This window comes from Mucor mucedo (genome assembly GCF_025094135.1).
Source record: "Mucor mucedo strain NRRL 3635 chromosome Unknown EV154scaffold_55, whole genome shotgun sequence".
Lineage (NCBI taxonomy): Eukaryota > Fungi > Mucoromycota > Mucoromycetes > Mucorales > Mucoraceae > Mucor > Mucor mucedo.
This window is the reverse complement of record NW_026252339.1, coordinates 1-20,003: the sequence shown is the minus strand read 5'-3', so window position 1 is coordinate 20,003 and position 20,003 is coordinate 1. Positions and strand designations below refer to the sequence as shown.

At 34.2% G+C, this 20,003-nt stretch overlaps 5 protein-coding genes across 5 annotated transcripts; 3 read left to right on the top strand and 2 right to left on the bottom strand.

The window, feature by feature from the left end:
* Positions 1 to 2,957: 2,957 nt before the first annotated feature.
* On the top strand, positions 2,958 to 4,542 carry EV154DRAFT_482158 (uncharacterized protein; the record flags this gene model as incomplete). Its single annotated transcript, XM_051598458.1, has 5 exons — positions 2,958 to 3,071; positions 3,220 to 3,480; positions 3,882 to 3,929; positions 4,014 to 4,222; positions 4,371 to 4,542. The coding sequence occupies 5 exons, from the start codon at positions 2,958 to 2,960 to the stop codon at positions 4,540 to 4,542; spliced, it is 804 nt and encodes a 267-aa protein (XP_051456851.1).
* A 3,406-nt stretch (positions 4,543 to 7,948) lies between these two features.
* Positions 7,949 to 9,834, bottom strand: EV154DRAFT_482157 (uncharacterized protein; the record flags this gene model as incomplete). The annotated part of the gene is made up of 6 exons (XM_051598457.1): positions 7,949 to 8,065; positions 8,587 to 8,709; positions 8,857 to 8,977; positions 9,074 to 9,127; positions 9,182 to 9,265; positions 9,764 to 9,834. The coding sequence occupies 6 exons, from the start codon at positions 9,832 to 9,834 to the stop codon at positions 7,949 to 7,951; spliced, it is 570 nt and encodes a 189-aa protein (XP_051456850.1).
* A 479-nt stretch (positions 9,835 to 10,313) lies between these two features.
* EV154DRAFT_482156 (uncharacterized protein) lies at positions 10,314 to 12,066 on the top strand (the record flags this gene model as incomplete). The annotated part of the gene is made up of 6 exons (XM_051598456.1): positions 10,314 to 10,410; positions 10,597 to 10,712; positions 10,930 to 11,017; positions 11,276 to 11,425; positions 11,563 to 11,719; positions 11,952 to 12,066. 6 exons carry the CDS (start codon positions 10,314 to 10,316, stop codon positions 12,064 to 12,066), a joined length of 723 nt encoding a protein of 240 aa, XP_051456849.1.
* A 4,029-nt stretch (positions 12,067 to 16,095) lies between these two features.
* EV154DRAFT_482155 (uncharacterized protein) lies at positions 16,096 to 17,055 on the bottom strand (the record flags this gene model as incomplete). The annotated part of the gene is made up of 4 exons (XM_051598455.1): positions 16,096 to 16,247; positions 16,697 to 16,740; positions 16,833 to 16,885; positions 16,954 to 17,055. 4 exons carry the CDS (start codon positions 17,053 to 17,055, stop codon positions 16,096 to 16,098), a joined length of 351 nt encoding a protein of 116 aa, XP_051456848.1.
* A 282-nt stretch (positions 17,056 to 17,337) lies between these two features.
* Positions 17,338 to 19,591, top strand: EV154DRAFT_482154 (uncharacterized protein; the record flags this gene model as incomplete). Its single annotated transcript, XM_051598454.1, has 6 exons — positions 17,338 to 17,629; positions 17,774 to 17,832; positions 18,409 to 18,532; positions 18,700 to 18,824; positions 19,211 to 19,261; positions 19,481 to 19,591. 6 exons carry the CDS (start codon positions 17,338 to 17,340, stop codon positions 19,589 to 19,591), a joined length of 762 nt encoding a protein of 253 aa, XP_051456847.1.
* Positions 19,592 to 20,003: the final 412 nt, after the last annotated feature.

Sequence of the window (20,003 nt, the reverse complement as noted above, 5' to 3'; positions counted from 1 at the left end):
TTAATGTGTTTTTGTGTTAGATATAACCCAGCATGTAGAAATTATAAAGTCTAATTAAACTTCCAATTTTATCATTGATATACTGGCATTGATGATCTACCTTTTAGGATCTTGCTATAGGTGCCTCAATATAATTGAAGGATCCTATTCATGATTTATGTTATTTGATGTAGATTCTTACAAAGCTAATATAATTACGAGAACTTTAGGAAATAATTTTTTTTCTGTATGCCGGTAGCTTTATTTTTGTTCGGAAACTTGTGAGAATAAAGATCCACATGGCTTCACTGTTTCAATAGACACATCCGGGCAGTCCATAGAATCAACTAAATATCAACCAATATTCGCAGATAAGTATGAAGCGGCAGCGTACGTCATCACAATACAATAATTCCTCAAACATCACAGCCAAATATATATACCGAGAACATGCACAATAATAACATTCGTCGCCATTAAATCACAAACAACATCTTATCTAAAGTCTTAATAAAATAAATAATCGGGTCAGCAAACCGCTAAATACCAACAGCAATCAACATTACTTTTTTCTGGCTGTTACTAGAATCTCCTCCACCAAATGTTTCCTTTAGAACACTCTCAAAAACCAGGATCCACTATTTTCAGGCATGTTTCGGCTATTATCTTTAACACTGATGTAAAACAAAAATTGTTCCGAATTATTATATACTTGTCGCAGGCTGCATGCCACACATTCGAGATTCCACACAAATTAAATACGACACATGAGCAGGAAATCCGATCAAACAGAGGATAAATCATTACCTCTTTTTTTTCTTGTTCCATAATTTTTTCAAGTTAGTTTCAAGCATACCAGTACAAACGTTTTTTTCAGAATATTACCCTACCACCGACTGTCCCCAAATAAAAAGAATACACGAAATCAATATACTAAATTAGTTGTTACATCTTGTTTTTTCTTCGTAATGCTTTAGACGTTGTGTGCTTTCTATAGGTACGAAGTAATGAAGTGTATTCATCTCCGTAAACGAACTTATGAATCAAAATGCAGTCTAGTTAAATTCTTATATTTGACATAAGCAAACGGTTATAAATTATGAAACTAAACATTGCCCCTTCGACCATTAGAAGTATATATCTTGTTTACTTCCCAAACGACAGCGCCAGCTTTTGATGATCCAATTTCATCGCACCAATTTGAAAAAAAGTTCTTCCACCTAATTAATATAAACATAACAAAAACAATATCATTTAGAAACATTAATTAAGCATATCTTGAAAAATAATACCAGTAAAACGTAGACTTAATATCGCCGAGAAAAAACCGAATGAATCAAGAAAAAGTGAATATGTTCCTCTTGAGCGCATAATAGACACGGCAACTGCGGAGCACACTCCATTCGGGAGGAAGCAAGCTTCCACACATTTGCGGTTATTCGTAAAGAGTGATAACCGCTCATGCTTGACTTGATGTCGACTTTAAGAAAGCGAAAGAAATATAAAAACAGTTATTTTTTTTTGAATTTATACAGAGTTCCTACAGTGCAGTACAAACTTTAATCAGTAATAAAACAAATTCCAGACTTATGAGGCGTGATTCCCAATGGGACCTGATTTGAGGTCAACATTAAGAAAGCAAATGAAAAAACAAGATCGTTTTTTTCTTGAGCGCATAAGAAATACCAGCTGTGCAGTGCAACCTTCAGCTCGTGGCAAGCAGGCCACCAGACATAACCCGTTTCTTTTAGGGAGTGATTCCAGCGGAGTCATTTCCTGATGTCGTAATTACGGAAATGAAGCAAAAATAATTTTTTCTTAAGCGAACAACAGATAACGCAATGGTATCACACTCTCCAGTAGTCAACAACAAGCATCCTTCAACGTGCACGATGTTATGTATAAAGAGTGATTCCCGAAAATCCTGGCCCCATGTCGCCATTGAGAAAGTGTAAAGAATGAAAACAAAGATTATTTTTCTTGAGAGCATAAGAGACAACGCCATTACAGTACATAATTCCATTGACAGTACGCAGATTTCAGACATAAGTCGTTATGAATAAAGAGTGAGTCAAGCCAATCTGGACTTAAGGTTGCCATGATAGAGCCAATTGAATTTTAAAATATGGATGATCTTTTTCTTCTTGAGCGAAATAGAGAAACGTCCAGTACAGTATTTATTCCAGTCAGCAACAGGCGGCTATCCAGACATTAACCGTTACTTATAGAGAGTAATTCTAAAAGATCCATCGATTGACGTCGCCATTCAAAAAGCGAAACTAACAAGAAACAAGGCCATTTTGCTTCTTTGGTAATACCTGTCCTATCGGCCACCGAATCACATATTCAAAGAAGTCCCCCATTTTGCGCTTTAGAAACGCTAGTTTTACTATAACATAGTAAATTATCATTTAGTATACGTATAAATTACAGCATGAATTAGAGCGTATTACCTGTCGTTTTAGATTAGTGACGTTTTACAGGACTATAGTGGCATGTGTGAACAATTTCCTGGAGTTTTCCCCGGTTACCCACTTGACATTCACTAAATACGAGTTAACATAAGAGAGAACGAAAGAGCGCTATATTTATACACTTACAAAATAAACTGCTGTAACTCTTGCATGCTGTCCAATTTCATTTCTACCATCACGATGAGAGTTTCTGCACATGTTTAAAGTTTTCCTACTTCCAACATTCATACTATAAAAGCTTGTATGTCAAACCAGCACAGCCACTTAAAATAATTTCGTAACCAGTTTTAGACCATCTTTACATAGAAAACGGAGATTATCTGTTCACCGTCCAAAAACAAAGAATTATGATGAAAGGTTTTACGACTGAAAACGTTTCTTTGGTTAAACACCTTACCAATAACTTAATGTGACAAGGAATATCTAGTGGTGCAAAATCGCGCCTATAAACTACACAAAATGAGTTAAATGACATTTTAATAACCCCCTTTCATAAATGACCAAATGAGACTCACGGATATTCCTGTATTCTTCATCGCTGCACCAAAAACCGGTCCTACACTAGCAATTGCTGTTTCTTCGGTGACACCACCCAATACTACTACTGCAGATACAGCGGTACTCTCTTTCCAACAAAGATAGGCAAAACTTGAACGAAATGCTGCTGCTGCTGTTATTGAATTGAAATCATCCGTTTATTCCGAGATATCAGTACGTTTCTAACCGATAAAATTATAAAACTATGAAATTTAGCCGAATTTTGCAGCCATTGATTGGTGATAGGCACAAGAGCTGTATGGTCTACGAGATATTGCAGGGTGGGTGTATGACCACAGTACCTTATCGACGGCAAACCTCCTTTTGCATGGCTACCCTTCGGAGGATATCACATTATATGATAATGTGGCTTCTGTCCTGCATAAAAACACTGCTTTTTCTGCTTCAAAAAGCTATTTGTTATGATAAAGTGAGACATCACGATGAACACTTGGCGGATGAAGAGAAGTACAAGACGTATTGTGATATTGTAAGACTTCCTGCTGCAGTATCAGCCAATAGACACTAGTTTGGAGATCAAAAGGTCAGTAAAGTAATTATTCCTAATTTTTGGCACATTACTCACGCCTCACAAAAGAAAACCTGACAAGTTGGTAATCAAAAACCCATATCTCTCTGTAATTACACTTTCAACATGCGCCAATCAAACCACTGTTCTGTTCTTCCTTCTGTTTCTGTCAAATTTTTGAAATGAGTTATTTAGTTATACTATTTAAGGATTTTGTATTGCACCACTACATACTCTAACAGAAATATACATAAAAAAAAGATCGAAAGTCACTGGTAGTAGAAATACCAACAGTATCATGGAACGAACGGCTCTTTTACCTGATATGAAATACAAACAGGATTTACATTTATCTGACTTAGAGGATCATCCTGCTAGAATGTGAATTTCGGTCACCTATTGGAGACTTGGTATCAAAACCTTATGTTAAGTAGCAGTGATGATGATGGTTTTCTTTTTTCTAAAGATATCATGACTAACTAGTCTTTTTTCAGGTTCTTAAAATAGTAGTAAAAAAAATTTATACTTTACCGGAGCCAATTCGTCCAATCTATATAAGTGTGAAATATTTCCACAGCGGTAACACTCTTGGTCAAAATTCTCACCTATACTCCACTAGGTTCTTTAAAGAAAAGAAATCAAAGTACATTGATAAATGTGGTAATAGCCGCGTTTTGTTTGACTTGAATCACGAAACGACAATGTATGCTTTGGCTTTCTTCTGAAAGCCAAATTAACAGTGGTATAATAAGATCTGGTAAGATTTCACATATGACTAACTGATAAATGGGAAGACCGTATTTTTTTGAATACAAATTCGATAAAGTAAGACGTTTCTACGTTTTGTGTAGCTCTTGTATTTCAACGTTTGTGCACTACGCAAGTAAAAATGAGAAAAAAGTTGTTAGTAACATTGCAGTCATTGTCACAATTGTGAGATTGCTGAAAATGGTGAAACATTCATCTAATGTAAAGAAGGTGACATACCAAGATTCTACTTCTTGTGTTATTATTTCAATATGAATGAGCTAAGATGAGGACTTGGAAAAAAAAGCAAGAAAATTTTTTAACCTTTGCAAATTAATAAAGGCCCGATTCAAAATTTTAAACCACGCCAGCTTATTTTTGTGAATGAGCTCTTAACCATCCATAGCCGGATAAATACCCACATTAGTTAATGTCAAGGCCGATGTTAGTGTTGGAGGCTCGGTTTGCTTGCTTTTTAACTCAAACGTCCGATTTAATTGTCATATATAAATGCTTAACCTGTTAAGATAAATGAGAAGGGTGGGATGATTTTTAGGTTTTAGGGTGCTCGTCCTTATTAATTAAATCAGTACGTCCACACTCTTACCGGGAGGCTTGACTGCCGCAGGTGAGTGGAAAGGGCATAGATGTCTATATTTTTGACCTAAGTTTATATTTTACTCAAAATTAATATACCATTTACCCTGCCTAGATAAATACTCATGTGGCATAAATAACGGACAGAAGAGGTATGCAATTTAAATAAATATATGCAATTACAGTAGTCTGTTATCTAAGCAAGAAATGAACGCTAGAATACCGGAATATTCCAGAATGTACCGACATTATTCATTATATAGACTGAGATAGGTTGTACCATGCGGAGAATACATGCCTTTTTTTTTAGATAATTAGACTATGCGTGGTATAATCTTAAAACGAATCTTGTGGTTTAACCATGAGGCATAATAGGTTCCTTTTTTCAGGGAGCATATCTATAATGTTTTGTCTGGTATTGAATGTGTCCTATTTTATTCCATATAGTCTTTTACCTATACCGTGAGTTATATGCCGTATTTAGATATGTCTAATGCTTACATTTCATATATTTGTTAATAAAAATAAATCTTTATTATTGATCATCAAAATTAATAACTGCGTCCTAATAATTCCCTCAATTTATACTTTTCGTCTTGAAAGCAAGTTTAAAATAAGAATATTGGACAGATTACCATGAAAAAATGATATATTTAAAACAAAAAAAAAAGAAAAAAAATGGCTTCAAGAGAATAAGAACATACCCTGTATCTAAGCAAATAGAGATAGCTCGTTACTATCACCATGCAACCGTTTGTGTGACAGTAAATAATGTGTAAAAATTAATTTGAAGCATGGATGCATTGATATTGAGTATCCATCCATTGCTTTTAAGCATACATCCATTGATTTTAACCATTCATCCATTAATTTTAAATGTCCACGGATTGATATTGTCGTCCTGACCCTTACCTTATTTCCTTTTCAAACACTTTACGTGAATCCATGATGGTATCACTCGTTGAGGGAATAGCTGTTTGATTACGCCGGCTGTTGTCGAACAATCATCAATTTTTTGTGGTCCTAATTTGTACCGATATATTCACTCTCAAATACAAACTTACGAAATGAGTTGATACGATCATGGACAACCCTGATATCTGTAACTGGGTCATGTCGGAATATGATTCTCCTAGTCCTGCCAAAGATACATTAACGACTAATAATTTTCAGGGTTAGAGTACAAATGGTTTGTGCGTCAATTATTGAATCATTATATCCAAACGTACATATCGTGTAGTGTTTCCTAAACGGTTAAGGTTAACGAATAATAAGAGAAAACGAAAAACAAATCGACAATATTATACCTAGTTAATATTACATCCGAAGAAGAAAAAATTCAGGAGGGTCAAAAAGCAGCTAAAACGTCTTTGCCTACAAGGTAATGGTGGTAATGTAAAGTGAAGACTGAGTCATGTGAAATGTAGGCCATTCTGTGAGCCATGGCAAAGAAGAAGACCAAAAGTGAGAACAGTAACTAGGATTAATATTAATTTAATTGAATTTAGAAGACATACGAATATAGGAGTCTTACCAAAACTTTTTGCATGAGAATTAGACGGTGGCTTTTAAAAATGGTAAGGAATGTAACTTGTTCGAATGATGAGATCAAAGATCATAAAAAATTTACATGGCATCTATAGGCGTGAGTATGTTTGTAGCTATCACATTCCACACATTGAACCAAAAAATTGGTAATCTTGTGTACAGTAGACAAAAAAAAAAAAAAAAAAAAAAAAAAAACAAAAAAAAAAAAGCGAAATGTCGAAGAATAAACAAAAAAAAAACAAAGATTGAGTTTTTGAAAATGCAAGATTACAACAACAAAACGGATCCCCTGGAAACAATGAGCCTGTATTTTACATAAAATATAGATTATGGGTAACAATACTGATTCTTTCCCACTGAAATCTTTAGGACTAATATACCCAAAGCTATTAATACTTTACTGTCCCAAGGACTTGTGCAATTTTTTTTTTTTTAGATAAATCGATTTTTTTGGAACTCAGATAAATGCCCCACTTAAATACGCATGCAAAGTCATTGAATTGAGAGCTATCTGGACGAAAGTAGTACCATTAGGTTGTGATTTGTTTATAAATGCAAAGTGTTTGCAGAGTATAGAAAAACAATATTAATTATCCGATTAGCATATCCTCTCATCGGCTTTATCCAAATCAAAATCAAATTATTACCCAAACAAACAGTGTTACCCATCACTCATTAAAAGGATGTAGAATCATGGATTCTGAAGGTGTCTTTACCAAAGTAACACCTTAAGAATGGGATTGTATTGAGATATCTCGATATCTTTAAGTTGAAAAAATTACATTTTGATAAAGATCAATCAATTCAAAAATATGGTCGGATAACCTATCTTATTTTTTGCAGAAATCCACACACCCTGGTTTTATTTCCTTTTTTCTTTTTTTCCTTTCCTTAATGAATTCAAGCCCATCTTTATAAATTACTTTGCCCATGGTTATAATCTGTAACACATGGGCTAGAAAACAGCTACTCCAAAAACCAAACGTTATTCACCTCTGCAATATCTTTGGAGAAGCGTGTACGTTACGCCCAATGATGTAACTAATTGTAACAGTCATTTTAACACCGTCATAAAAAACATTGAATAATCGAATACCTTTTATCTCTAATGTAGCTCATGGTTTAAAAGTGGCACAGTAAGACCGAATGTTGTTTACTCTCACCATGACTAGACAAATTTAACTGTATCTAAACTTTTAAATGCCCAGCATTTGACTGGCAGTAAAGTTTTAGAGCTAATTTTGAAGCTTCGCATCAAAGATAATCTCTGTGGCTAATGAATTGCAGGAGTTCCGTATAAAATAAAGACAATAATGCTATGGGGGTTGTAGCTACTATAGAGAATTCGTCTGATTTTATGGTGAAGAAAACGAAATAACATGGCTGGAACCTGAGGATGTTAACAGGTGAGGTTTCGTGTAATACCTAATAACTTCTGATAAAACATACCAGTATTTTGTATTTCAATTCAGTTTTATTGCATTCAATTAAACTGAACTGCTCGGGGATAATTTATTCTTCAGACAATGAGTATGCATTAACTGAAAATATAAATACTTCTTTCAACATAGACCCGGTGCCATGTATTTACTGCAGTGATGATATCATCATCATATGATGAAACATCATTACCCAGTAAATGTACGTTAAATAACTTTACGTATTTGAATATATGTTAATGTAAAATTGATAGAAGAAAATAAAGTCAAACCAAGCTCGCATTTGACAAATAATGGCTAACAAGGTTCTCAAAGAACAACTAAATAAGTGATTAGATTCCGTCTTATTGTTCAACTGTACGATTGTCATTCAAACCACATTAAAATTATGAGACTTTTTGATTCTCACTTGGGCATTTCAAAAATACAAATCTAATTTTTTTTAGCGTGTACCCTTCATTTCTCAAAGTAAGTCTTTGTATGTGTTATAATACTCGGCTTTCTTCCTTTATAAACATACATTACGCTATGATGTAACATAGAAAAAAATATCTAACCTTAAAAGTGAAAAGTAACAGAGTGTATGAGTAGAAAACCCATGCCTTTTGCTTTCTTGGTGGCTATTATTTTGAGCTGATACAACAATAGAAAATCTGTCTGTGGAGAAAGGCTTACCCAATGGAGTAAATAAAAGTTCGGATATAAAACCTATAATTCCCTCATCAGTTTCATCTACCTGAAGAAGATCAGGATAAATTTGTGGTGGAGTACTTCCCCACATTGTGTAAGTAGAAATTGAGATCCGAATCCTTACGTATATCTCCTCCATTCCAGCTACCTGTAGTGGGTAAGCAACTGCCTATGAGTGTTAAATTACTTATTAGAATATTATAACCGCAGTATCCTAAAATCTAAAAATTTGCCTCATACATCAAAATTATCTTAGCAGGATAAGCATTTCTCTATGACTTCTAAATTACTCATTTCGTTAACAACACAACTATACCGAGCCTCCAACATGAACCTCGGCTATTTCCCTAACCGATGTCGGTATATATTCGTCTGTACAAGCTGAAGAGATCATTAAAAAACAAGAGATGTCGGGATTTCCCATTTTGTAACTGGCACTTATTAATTAGAAAAAGTTAGAATTGTTTCTTGTTTTTTTTCTATTCCTCATTTTAACTTATAGAGGATGAAATAATTAAAAAAAGAAATAGAACCTGGGTATGTCACCTTCGTTACTTTCGCTAAGTGTTTCATCATTCTCAACAATGCTACAATTATGACAATGTCGGCAATGTTAGTAACAACTTTGTTTTCTTCGTTACTTGCGTAGGGTACAATAGTTGGAATAAAAGAGCTTCACAAAGCAGCCGGATGTTTCTTTATGACTTCCAGTGCTGGTTAAAAGCCTGTTATTTTATGGAATACGTATTCGAAAAATAAATACAGTCTACCCATGGACCAGTTAGTCATATGTAATATATGACCCTAACTTATTATAACATAGCTAGTTTGGGTTTGACAATACAGCTATACATTATCTTGGCTTTGTCAATTCCAGAGCAACAGAAAGTGCTCATTATCACCATTATCAATGGATTTTAATAGCCTTTATTCAAAGACGCTAGTGGAATATTCGCGTGAATTATGTTAAAGCTTGTCCCGTGCTGTGAAATATATTCCACATTTAAGTGTATTTGATGAACAGACTCCGATAAAGTATCACATTGTTTTTTTGTATTTTCCGAAAGGACTGATAGTCATGAGATCTTCCGAAATATGACAGTCCTCAATAGCACTGCACCTTAATAGAAAGTTTTGATAAAAAGGCTCTAATAGGTGACCAAAATCAATATTATTTAGCAGGATGATGCATGAAATCGTATGAAAGTACATTTGTATTTTACATGAAAAAATGAAGAACCGTTCGTTCCATAATACTGTTGGTATTTTTACGACCAGGGATTTTCGATCTCATTTTTTGTTGTAAGCTTATGTATGTATATGTAGAAATTCAATCAAAAATCGTGAAATAATATGAATGTCTAATTTCTTTTTCCATATATTTATCTATGACACAACGAAGAACAAAACAATGTTTTAATAGAAATGTGATATGGTTAAGTCTGCGCTTGCTTAATGTGTAAATACAGTAGGATATAGGCTTTTCGCATATCAACTTGTAAAGTGTTTATTTAATAAGCGGTACATACATTAACAACAATTATGCGTAATAACACTACCGAATTTTTGCATGCGAAACTAGTATTTATTTGCTGCTAAATCAGCCAAAAGTATCTCCATATCACAAGATATCTTCTCTACATCCACTTAGTAATGATAGTGATGGCCCACTAATTTAGAAATAAACCGCTTTTTTGTCGACAGGAAAACGAGTAACTTATGCATGTTAACAGCAATATTATCATATTGTGTATCCTCCTCCTAAAGGTAATCATGCAAAAGGATGTTGGCGGTAGATACATAGCTATAATCGAACATCCACCCAGACAAATCTCTAACGCTATTTACGCCTTACTGTTTTTACCAATAAGTACCAATGAACTGCTGTTATGCTTGATAGATTTTTAAATAGTTGGATTAAAAATTTACAGACAACTCGGAATCGACTGACGTTCTCAGTTCAGCAGCAGCTGTAAAACCAGTACTAGCAGCAGCAGCATTTCTTTCATGTGTTTCGAATTTTAACAATTAGAGAGTGTCTCTCTACCTACAATAGTGTTACTGAGTTTTGGATCAAACGAAATAGCAACTGCTGGTGTAGGAGTAGATTTTGGTGCTGCGTTGCGAATTTCAGGAGTAACAGTGCGTCTGATTTGGGAATATATGAAAAAGGTATGCTATTGAAATGATCATGTAATTCGTTTATGTCGTTGACAGACAGGGTAAAGATTGCTGTCAGAATCAACATATCGCGAAGGTTTTAACCAAAAACCATTTCCAGCTATAAGACGTTTCATGATAATTCTTTTTTTTTTCGAGAGTGAAGAAGTACTCACCAGTTTTTCTTTATAAACACGATCTAAAAATGATAAGTTAGTAATTTTTAAAGTTGTGCCCCATTGGACTTACAAAGCCGTATATTTTAAATGTTCGGTGGAGGATATTTCTAAACACATGCAGAAGCTCCAATGAGGATGGTAAGAAACAAATTAGACAGCATGCAATGGTTTCAGCACTTAATTTGTTTGCAGGAAAATTTAGCTCTCTTTCGTTGCGTCTTATCGTAGCTATTAATTTTTGGATGACATATGCGTAACCCAGAAGAGACTCCAAAAAATGTTTTCATACCTACCACCATAGTTATGCAACACGTTATTTATCCAAAATTACCGGCAATATCCTTTAAACCTTGACGTATATTATATTTATGTAAAAGCATAATTGGTATGTAATAGCAAAGCTACCATTTCTAAAGAAAAATTTAGGATGCTTCTTAATATGTAATTCGATGGCCAATTTGAAAGGAAACGAAATGGCCTTCTTTTTTATAATGTTCGGTTTTTTAATGGCAACATTCGCTCATGGCTCTATTGAATTCACTGCTTGTAAATAAAGTCTACAGTCTGGGAAACCGCTTTTTGCTGACTGGAATAATTACAGTGCTAGTGGCGTCTCTTATTCGCTCAAGAAAAAAAATCTTTTTTTTTTGTATTCATTTCACTTCATTCTTGGCGACATCAAGTGAAGAATCTGCAGGAATGTCTCTCTATGAATAATGGCGTGGCTGTGAAAGCTTGCTTTTCCCTGACTGAAGTGTGTGATATCATTGCGGTCTTTGGTGGGCGCTTTGGAAAAAAACGATCTTTTTCTTCGCTTCAATTTCTAAATGACGACATCTGGTCAAGGCTCAGATGGATTCACTCTCTATTAATTACGCTTTATGTCTAGTAGCCTGTGTGTTGCGAAATGTAATATGTATGGCTCAGCGTTTATCTCTTATGTGCTAAACAAAAAAAGAACTTTATTTATTCGCTTTAGTTTATTGATGGCAACGTCAAGTCATGCCTCGTTAGGAATCACTCTTTACGAAAGGCCTTATATGTTTGCAAGCTTTTTTATTAATAATTGAAGTTTGTACTGCCTTCGAAGCGGTACATATGCACTCAAGAATAAAGAGCTTGTTTTTATTCATTACACTTTCTTAATGGCGACATCAAGCCAAGACTTTGCTGGAATCCGTCTCTAGATAAATGCACATGTGTGGAAGCTTGCTTTTTCCTGAAGGGATGTCAGGAGTGGCGCGGTGCACAGGCAGAACAGAATGATTATTTAGGTGAAAACAGGTAGACAGAAATTATATACGTATTATTACTAATATGAATGTAAAAAGGAATAAAAGTAACAAAAGGTTTATTCACGAAGGACAGCAAAAATAGATAAGATTTTGAATAGAGAAATAAGTATAAACAAACAAGCGGTTATTGTTATTAATTGACAGAGCGAGTAAACAAGGGTTCGGGATCAGATTTACAGAGACAGATTATTATTCATGTTTTTTTGAGACATATTTGTGGTAGTGAGCAGAGACACGTATAATTTCGAAGGTATACACAGAGGATAACATGGCAGATAATATTAATGTCTTACAAGGGAGTTCCAAGGCTGAGGTAAAAATGAAACGGACGTAAAATGGGTTTTACAAAGATATGGGATTAACGATATACATTAATTGGAGCAGAGACGTTAGACAGAATACAATAGTGATGTTTGACAGTGACATGTCTGAAAGGTGCCGGAGAACTGGGAACAGGTGCAGTAAGCCCAATAGGCTAGGCGGGTTTCAATAATGGTCGGAGACATTATGCATGATTATATACAAATGAAACTTAGGCGGATCATGACGATAAAACGTATCATAAGAGAGGTTATGTGCAACATCGGAAATGAAATAAAAAGAATCACGTTCTTGAACACTACTAAACGGGTCATATCAATTAAATTTAAAGATAGAAAACGAAAGAAAAAAGAAATTTAGAACAAAAATGAAAAATGAAAAATGAAAAAAAAAGAGAAAGAAAAAGTGCAAAGAAAAGAGAAAAAAAAAGTCCAAAAAAAAGAAATAAAAAAAAGCAAGAAAATAGAAAGGAAAAAAAGATACCTTTTTCTATTGCTTGGTTTTATGGTCATTTAAATAATTTTACATTTGCATGTGTATAATATCAGCTGAGCGTGTTCGGCAACCAAGTCGTACGCTGTTGTGTTTTCACAAAACGTTCATTACAGATGTAGATTTAGCCATATTCTTTGATAGATTTTCATAAAACCTTTAATTATACAACAATGCCAGTATGTGTTGAAGAAAAAAGTCATTGCAACGGATAAGCATTTGCGTAAATATCCCGATTTAAAGTTAGTACCTTATAAAATCTAGGCTGTCTTTAAATATTTCTGGCTCAGCATTGTCCATATAACGATAGAGAAGGCGGGCTGTCCGTAGGAACTATGTTTTGTCTTGGACAAGCGTTATGGTTAGGGTCGGATCTCATCCATTTTTTCCCATATCACGTTTTATTAGCGTCGGAAATCAGATTTTTTGTCACATATCCCGTATTATTACCGTCGGACCTCATCTTATTTTTAGAAAAACGGATGAGGTCCGACCCTATTAAAACAGCTAAAATGCAGTCACTGGCTGAGCGAAAATCCAGTCACAAAAATGTCATGGATTAAACTGCTACGGCTGGTGCGGGTTGTTTTAACTCGAATGGGGACAGGAAATTTGGATGGAAGGGGGAATTCCACTACCGAATTATACTGATCAAAAAACCCATAATGCAAACAAATTCTACTAATTAAGAATGAACATATTGGCAGTCTATAATTAACCAATCACGCAATGAATCTGTATTCTTGTATATAGTTGAAAACCATTTTACATCTATAGTCAAAAATAATATATGATTATGGAGTCCAATACGCATATCTACCATCTATGGATCAATTAAGATCCTAAAACATAGTCGATACATAGGAATTGTGAACTCCGTCATGAAAGTTTATTCGCTAGTATTCCATGATTTTAAACCATAATGTTTTGTATTATTGGTTCAGAAATTATTATTTTTGACCGGTTCCATTAGCACATTAAAAGTACTTTTTCATGTTTTAAGGGTTTTGATAAGAATAAATGTAATATATATAGCGTTTTTTATTCAAAAAACATTTATCCTAATTTTCAATACTAACTCTATCGACGATGTACACTTAACTTTATATCTGCTTCAAAGATCCTTGTTGTTTAGTAAGGATACTTATCGCGACTTTTTATGTTTTGGCCGCGATAATGATAATTAATTTACTTCAATATCACTTAAGAATATCAGTTTAATCTTCTAACGTTTATATTACCCATTTGTGGGTTTAAATTTGTGTTCAACATCACACGCCTTCTGAAAACATGAGCGTAGAACTTCAAACCACATATTTTAATGATTGCAACTCGCATAAAAAACACCCTAAAGGACCCAAGCAGGAATATCCAACTGTCTTACCAGCATAATTAAAGTGTTTTTGTGTTAGATATAACCCAGAATGTAGAAATTATAAAGTCTAATTAAAATTGCAATTTTATCATTGATATACTGGCATTGGTGATCTACCTTTGAGATCTTGCTATAGGTGCCTCAATATAATTGAAAGATCGCATTCAAGATTTATGTTATTTGATGTAGATTCTTACAAAGCTAATATAATGACGATAACTTTAGGGAATATTTCCTTTGCTGTATGCCGGTAGCTTTATTTTTCTTCCGAAACTTGTAAGAATAAAGATCGACATGGCTTCACTGTTTCAATAACCACATCCGGGCAGTCCATACAATCAAGTAAATATCAACCAATTTTTGCAGATAAGTATAAGGCGGCAGCGTACATCATCAAAATACAATAATTCCTCAAACATCACAGCCAAATATATATACCGAGAACATGCACAATAATAACATTCGTCGTCATTTAATCACAAACAACATCTTATCTAAAGTCTTAATAAAATAAATAATGGGATCAGCAAACCGCTAAATACTAACAGCAATCACCATTACTTTTTTCTGTATGTTACTAGAATCTCCTCCACCAAATTTTTCTTGTAGAACACTCTCAAAAACCAGGATCCACTATTTTCAGGCATGTTTCGGCTATTATCTTTAACACTGCGGGAAAACAAAAGTTGTTACGTATTATTATATACTTGTCGCAGGCTGCATGACACACATTCGAGATTCTACACAATTTAAATACGACACATGAGCAGGAAATTCGATCGAACAGAGGATTAATCATTACCTCTTCTTTTTCTTGTTCTATAATTTTTTCAAGTTAGTTCCAAGCATACCAGTACAAACTTTTTTTTCAGGACATTACCCTACCACCGTCTGTCCTCAAATAAAAAAAATACACGGAATCAATATACTAAATTAGTTGATACATCTTGTTTTTTCTTCGTAATGCTTTTGACGGTGTGTGTTTTCTATAGGTACGAAGTAATGAAGTATATTCATCTTCGTAAACGAACTTCTGAAGCAAAATGCAGTCATACTAAATTCTTAAATGTGACATAACCAAACGGTTATAAATTATGAAACGAATCATTGCCCCTTCGGCCATTAGAAATATATACGTTGTTTACTTCCCAAACGACAGCGCCAGTATTTGATGATCCAATTTCATCGCACCAATTTGAAAAATGTTTCAGACACCTAATTAATATAAACAGAAAAAAACCAATATCATTTAGAGACATTAATTAAGCACATTTTTGAATAATACCAGCAAAAGGTAAACTTAATATCGCCAAGAGAAAAAATCGAATGAATCAATAAAAAGTGAATATGTTCTTCTTGACACGGCAATTGCAGAGCACACTCCATTCAGGAGGAAGCAAGCTTCGACACATTTGCGGTTATTCATAAAGAGTGATAACCGCTCATGCTTGGCTTGATGTGGACTTTAAGAAAGCGAAATAAATATAAAAACAGATATTTATTTTTTTGAATTTATACAGAGTTCATACAGTGCAGTACAAACTTCAATCAGTAATAAAGCAAATTCCAGACATATGAGGCGTGATTTCCATTGGGACCTGATTTGGGGTTAACATTAAGAAAGCAAATAAAAAAAAAGAAGTTTTTTTTTTCTTGAGCTCATAAGAGATACCAGCTGTGCAGTGCAACCTTTAGCTCGTGACAAGCGGGCCACCAGACATAACCCGTTTCTTTTAGGGAGTGATTTCAGCAGAGTCATTTCCTGATGTCGTCATTACGGAATAGAATCGAAAATAATTCTTTCTTAAGCGAGCAACAGACACCGCAATGGTATCACATATGCCAGTAGTCAAGAACAAGCATCCTTCCACGTGCACGCTGTTATCTATAGAGAGTGATTCCTGAAATTCCTTTATCCCATGTCGCCATTGAGAAAGTGTAAAGAATGAAAATAAAGATTATTTTTCTTGAGAGCATAAGAGACAAACCCATTGCAGTGCATAATTCCATTGACAGTACGTAGATTTTCAGACATAAGTCGTTATGAATAAAGAGTGAGTCAAGCCAAATATGGACTAAATGTCACCATAATAGAGCCAATTAAATTTTAAAATATGGATCATCTTTTTCTTCTTGAGCGAAATAGAGAAACGGCCAGTACAGTACTAACTCTAGTCAGTAACAGGCGGCTGTCTAGTTATTAGCCCTTATTTATAGAGAGTAATTCAAAAGAGCCATCGATTGACGTCGCCATTCAAAAAGCGCAGCTAATGAAAAACCAGGCCCTTTTGCTTCCTTAGTAGTACCTGTCCTATTAGCCACCGAATCACATACTAAAAGAAGCCTCCAATTCTTTTCCTTCAGAAGCGGTAGTTTTACTATAACATAAAAGAGTTTGATTTAGTTTACGTATAATCCACGGCATGAATTAAAGCCTATTACCTGTCGTTTTAGATTAGTAACGCCTTACAGGCCTATAGTGGCATGTGGGAACAATCTGTTCAAGTTTTCCCCGGCTACACACTTTACATTCACTAAATACCGGTTAACATAAGAGAGAGAGAAAAAGAGCGCTATATTTATACACTTACAAAATTAACTGCTGTAACTCTTGCATGCTGTCCAATTTCATTTTTACCATCACGATGAGAGTTTCTGAACATGTTTAAAGTTTTCCTACTTCCAACATTCATAATATAAAACCTTTGTATGTCAAACCAGCACAGCCACAAAATATGATTTCGTAACCAGTCTTAGCCCATCTTTATAAAGAAAACAAGCGATTATCTTTTCACCGTCCAAAAACAAAGAATTATGATGAAACGTTTTACGACTGAAAACGTGTCTTTGGTTAAAAACATTCCCGATAATTTAATGTAATAAGGAATATCTAGTCGAGCAAAATCGCGCCTATGAACTACACAAAATGACTTGGAAGGACATTTTAATAACCCACCCCTTTCATAAATTAAGAAATGAGACTCACGGATATTCCTGCATTTTTTACCGCTACACCGAAAACCTCTCCTACACCAGCAATTGCTATTTTCTCGGTGCCCGTATTCAATAATACTATTGCAAGTACAGCGACACTATCTTTACAACAAAGATGGGCAGAACTTGAATTGAAATCCTCAGTTGATTTCGAGATATCAGTAGGTTTTAACCAATACAACTATAAAACTATGTACCGTAGCCAAATTTTACAGCCATTGATCCGTGATAGCCACGAGAACTGCATAGTCTACCAGATATTGCTGGGTGGGTGTAAGACGACCGTAATATATCGAACGCAAACCTCCTTTTGCATGGCTACCTTTCGGAGGAGATCACACTATATGATAATGTTGCTTCTGTCCTGCATAAAATCATTTCTTTTTCTGTTGCAAAAAGCCATTTATCAAAATAAAGTGAGACATCACGATGAACACTTGGCGGATGAAGAAAAGTACAAGACGTATTATGATATTGTAAGACCTCCTGCTGCAGTATCAGCCAATAGACACTAGTTGGAGTTCAAAAGGTCAGTAAAGTAATTATTCCTAATTTTTGGCACATTACTCACGCCTCACAAAAGAAAACCTGACAAGTTGGTAATTGAAAACCGATATCTCTCTGTAATTACACTTTCAACATGGACCAATCAAACCACTGTTCTGTTCTTCCTTGTGTTTCTGTCAAATTTTTGAAATGAGTTAGTTTAGTTATATAATTTAAGGATTTTGTATTGCACCACTACATACTTTAACAGAAATTTATAAAAAAAAAAGATCGAAAGTCACTGGGGGTAGAAATACCAACAGTATCATGGAATGAACGGCTCTTTTACCTGATGTGAAATACAAACACGATTTACATTTATCTGACTTCGTGGATCATCCTGCTGGAATGTGGATTTTGGTCACCTATTGGAGACTTGGTATCAAAACCTTATGTTAAGTAGCAGTGATGACGATGATTTTCTTTTTTCTAAAGATTTCTTGAGTAACGAATCTTTTTTCAGATTCTTAAAATAATAGTAAAAACAATTTTATACTTTACCGGAGCCAATTGGTCCAATTTATATAAATCTGAAATATTTCCACAGCGGTAGCACTCTTAGTCAAAATTCTCACCTATACTCCACTAGGTTCTTTAAAGAAAAGAAATCAAAGTACATTAATAAACGTGGTAATAGCCACGTTTTTTTTTACTTGAATCACCAAAGGACAATGTATGTTTTAGCTTTCTTCTCAAAGCCAAATTAACAATGCTATAATAAGATCTGGTAAGATTTCACATATGACTAACTGGTACATGGAAAGACCGTATTTTTTTTGAATACAAATTTGATAAAGTAAGACGTTTCTACGCTTCGTGTAGCTCTAGTATTTCAACGTTTGTACACTACGCAAGTAAAAATGAGAAGAAAGTTGTTAGTAACATTGCAGTCATTGTCACAATTGTGAGATTGCTGAAAATGGTATAACATTCATCTAATGTAAAGAAGGTGACATACCAAGATTCTATTTCTTGTTTTATTATTTCAATATGAATGAGCTTGGATGAGCACTTGGAGAAAAATGGAAGAAAATGTTTTGACCTTTGCTAATAAACAAAGGCCCCATTCAAAATTTTAAACCACGCCAGCTTATTTTTGTGAATGGGCTCTTAACCATCCACAGACGGATAAATACCCACATTCGTTAATGTCTTGGCCGATGTTAGTATTGGAGGCTCGGTTTACTTGCTTTTTAACTCAAATGTCCGATTTAATTGTCATATATAAATGCTTATCCTGTTAAGATAAATGAGAAGTGTCAGATGATTTTTAGGTTTTAGGGTACTTGTCTTTATTAATTAAATTAGTACGTCCACACTCTTACCGGGAGGCTTGACTGCCGCAGGTTATTGGAAAGGGTAAAGATGTCTATATTTTCGACCTAAGTTTATATTTTACTCAAAATTAATAGAACATTTACCCTGCCTAGATAAATACTCATGTGGTACAAATAACGGACAGAAGACGTATGCAATTTAAGTAAATATATTCAATGACAGTAATATGTTATCTAAGCAAGAAATGAACGCTAGAATACCAGAATATTCCACACTATACCGACATTACTCATTATATAGACTGAGATAGGTTGTACCATGCGGAGAGTACAGGCCTTTTTTTTTGATAATGAGACTATGGATGGTATAATTGTAAAACGAATTTTGTCGTTTAACCATGAGGCAAAATAGGTTCCTTTTTTCAGGGAGCAGATCTATAAGGTTTTGTCTGGTATTGAATGTGTCCTATTTTATTCCATATATTTTTGACCTATTACGTGACTTACATGCCGTATTTAGATATGTCTAATGCTTACATTTCATATGTTTGTCATAAAAATAAATCTTTATTATTGATCATCAAAATTAATAACTGCGTCCTAATAATTATCCCTCATTGATACTTGTCGTCTTGAAAAGGAAAGTTTAAAATAAGAATATAGACAAATTACCATGAAAAATAATGATTTATTTAAAACCAAAAAAAACCAAAAAAAAAAAAATAGGCTTCAAGAGAATAAGAACATACCCTGTATCTAAGAAAATAGAGATAGCTCGTTACTATCACCATGCAACCGCTTGTGTCACAGTAAATAATGTGTAC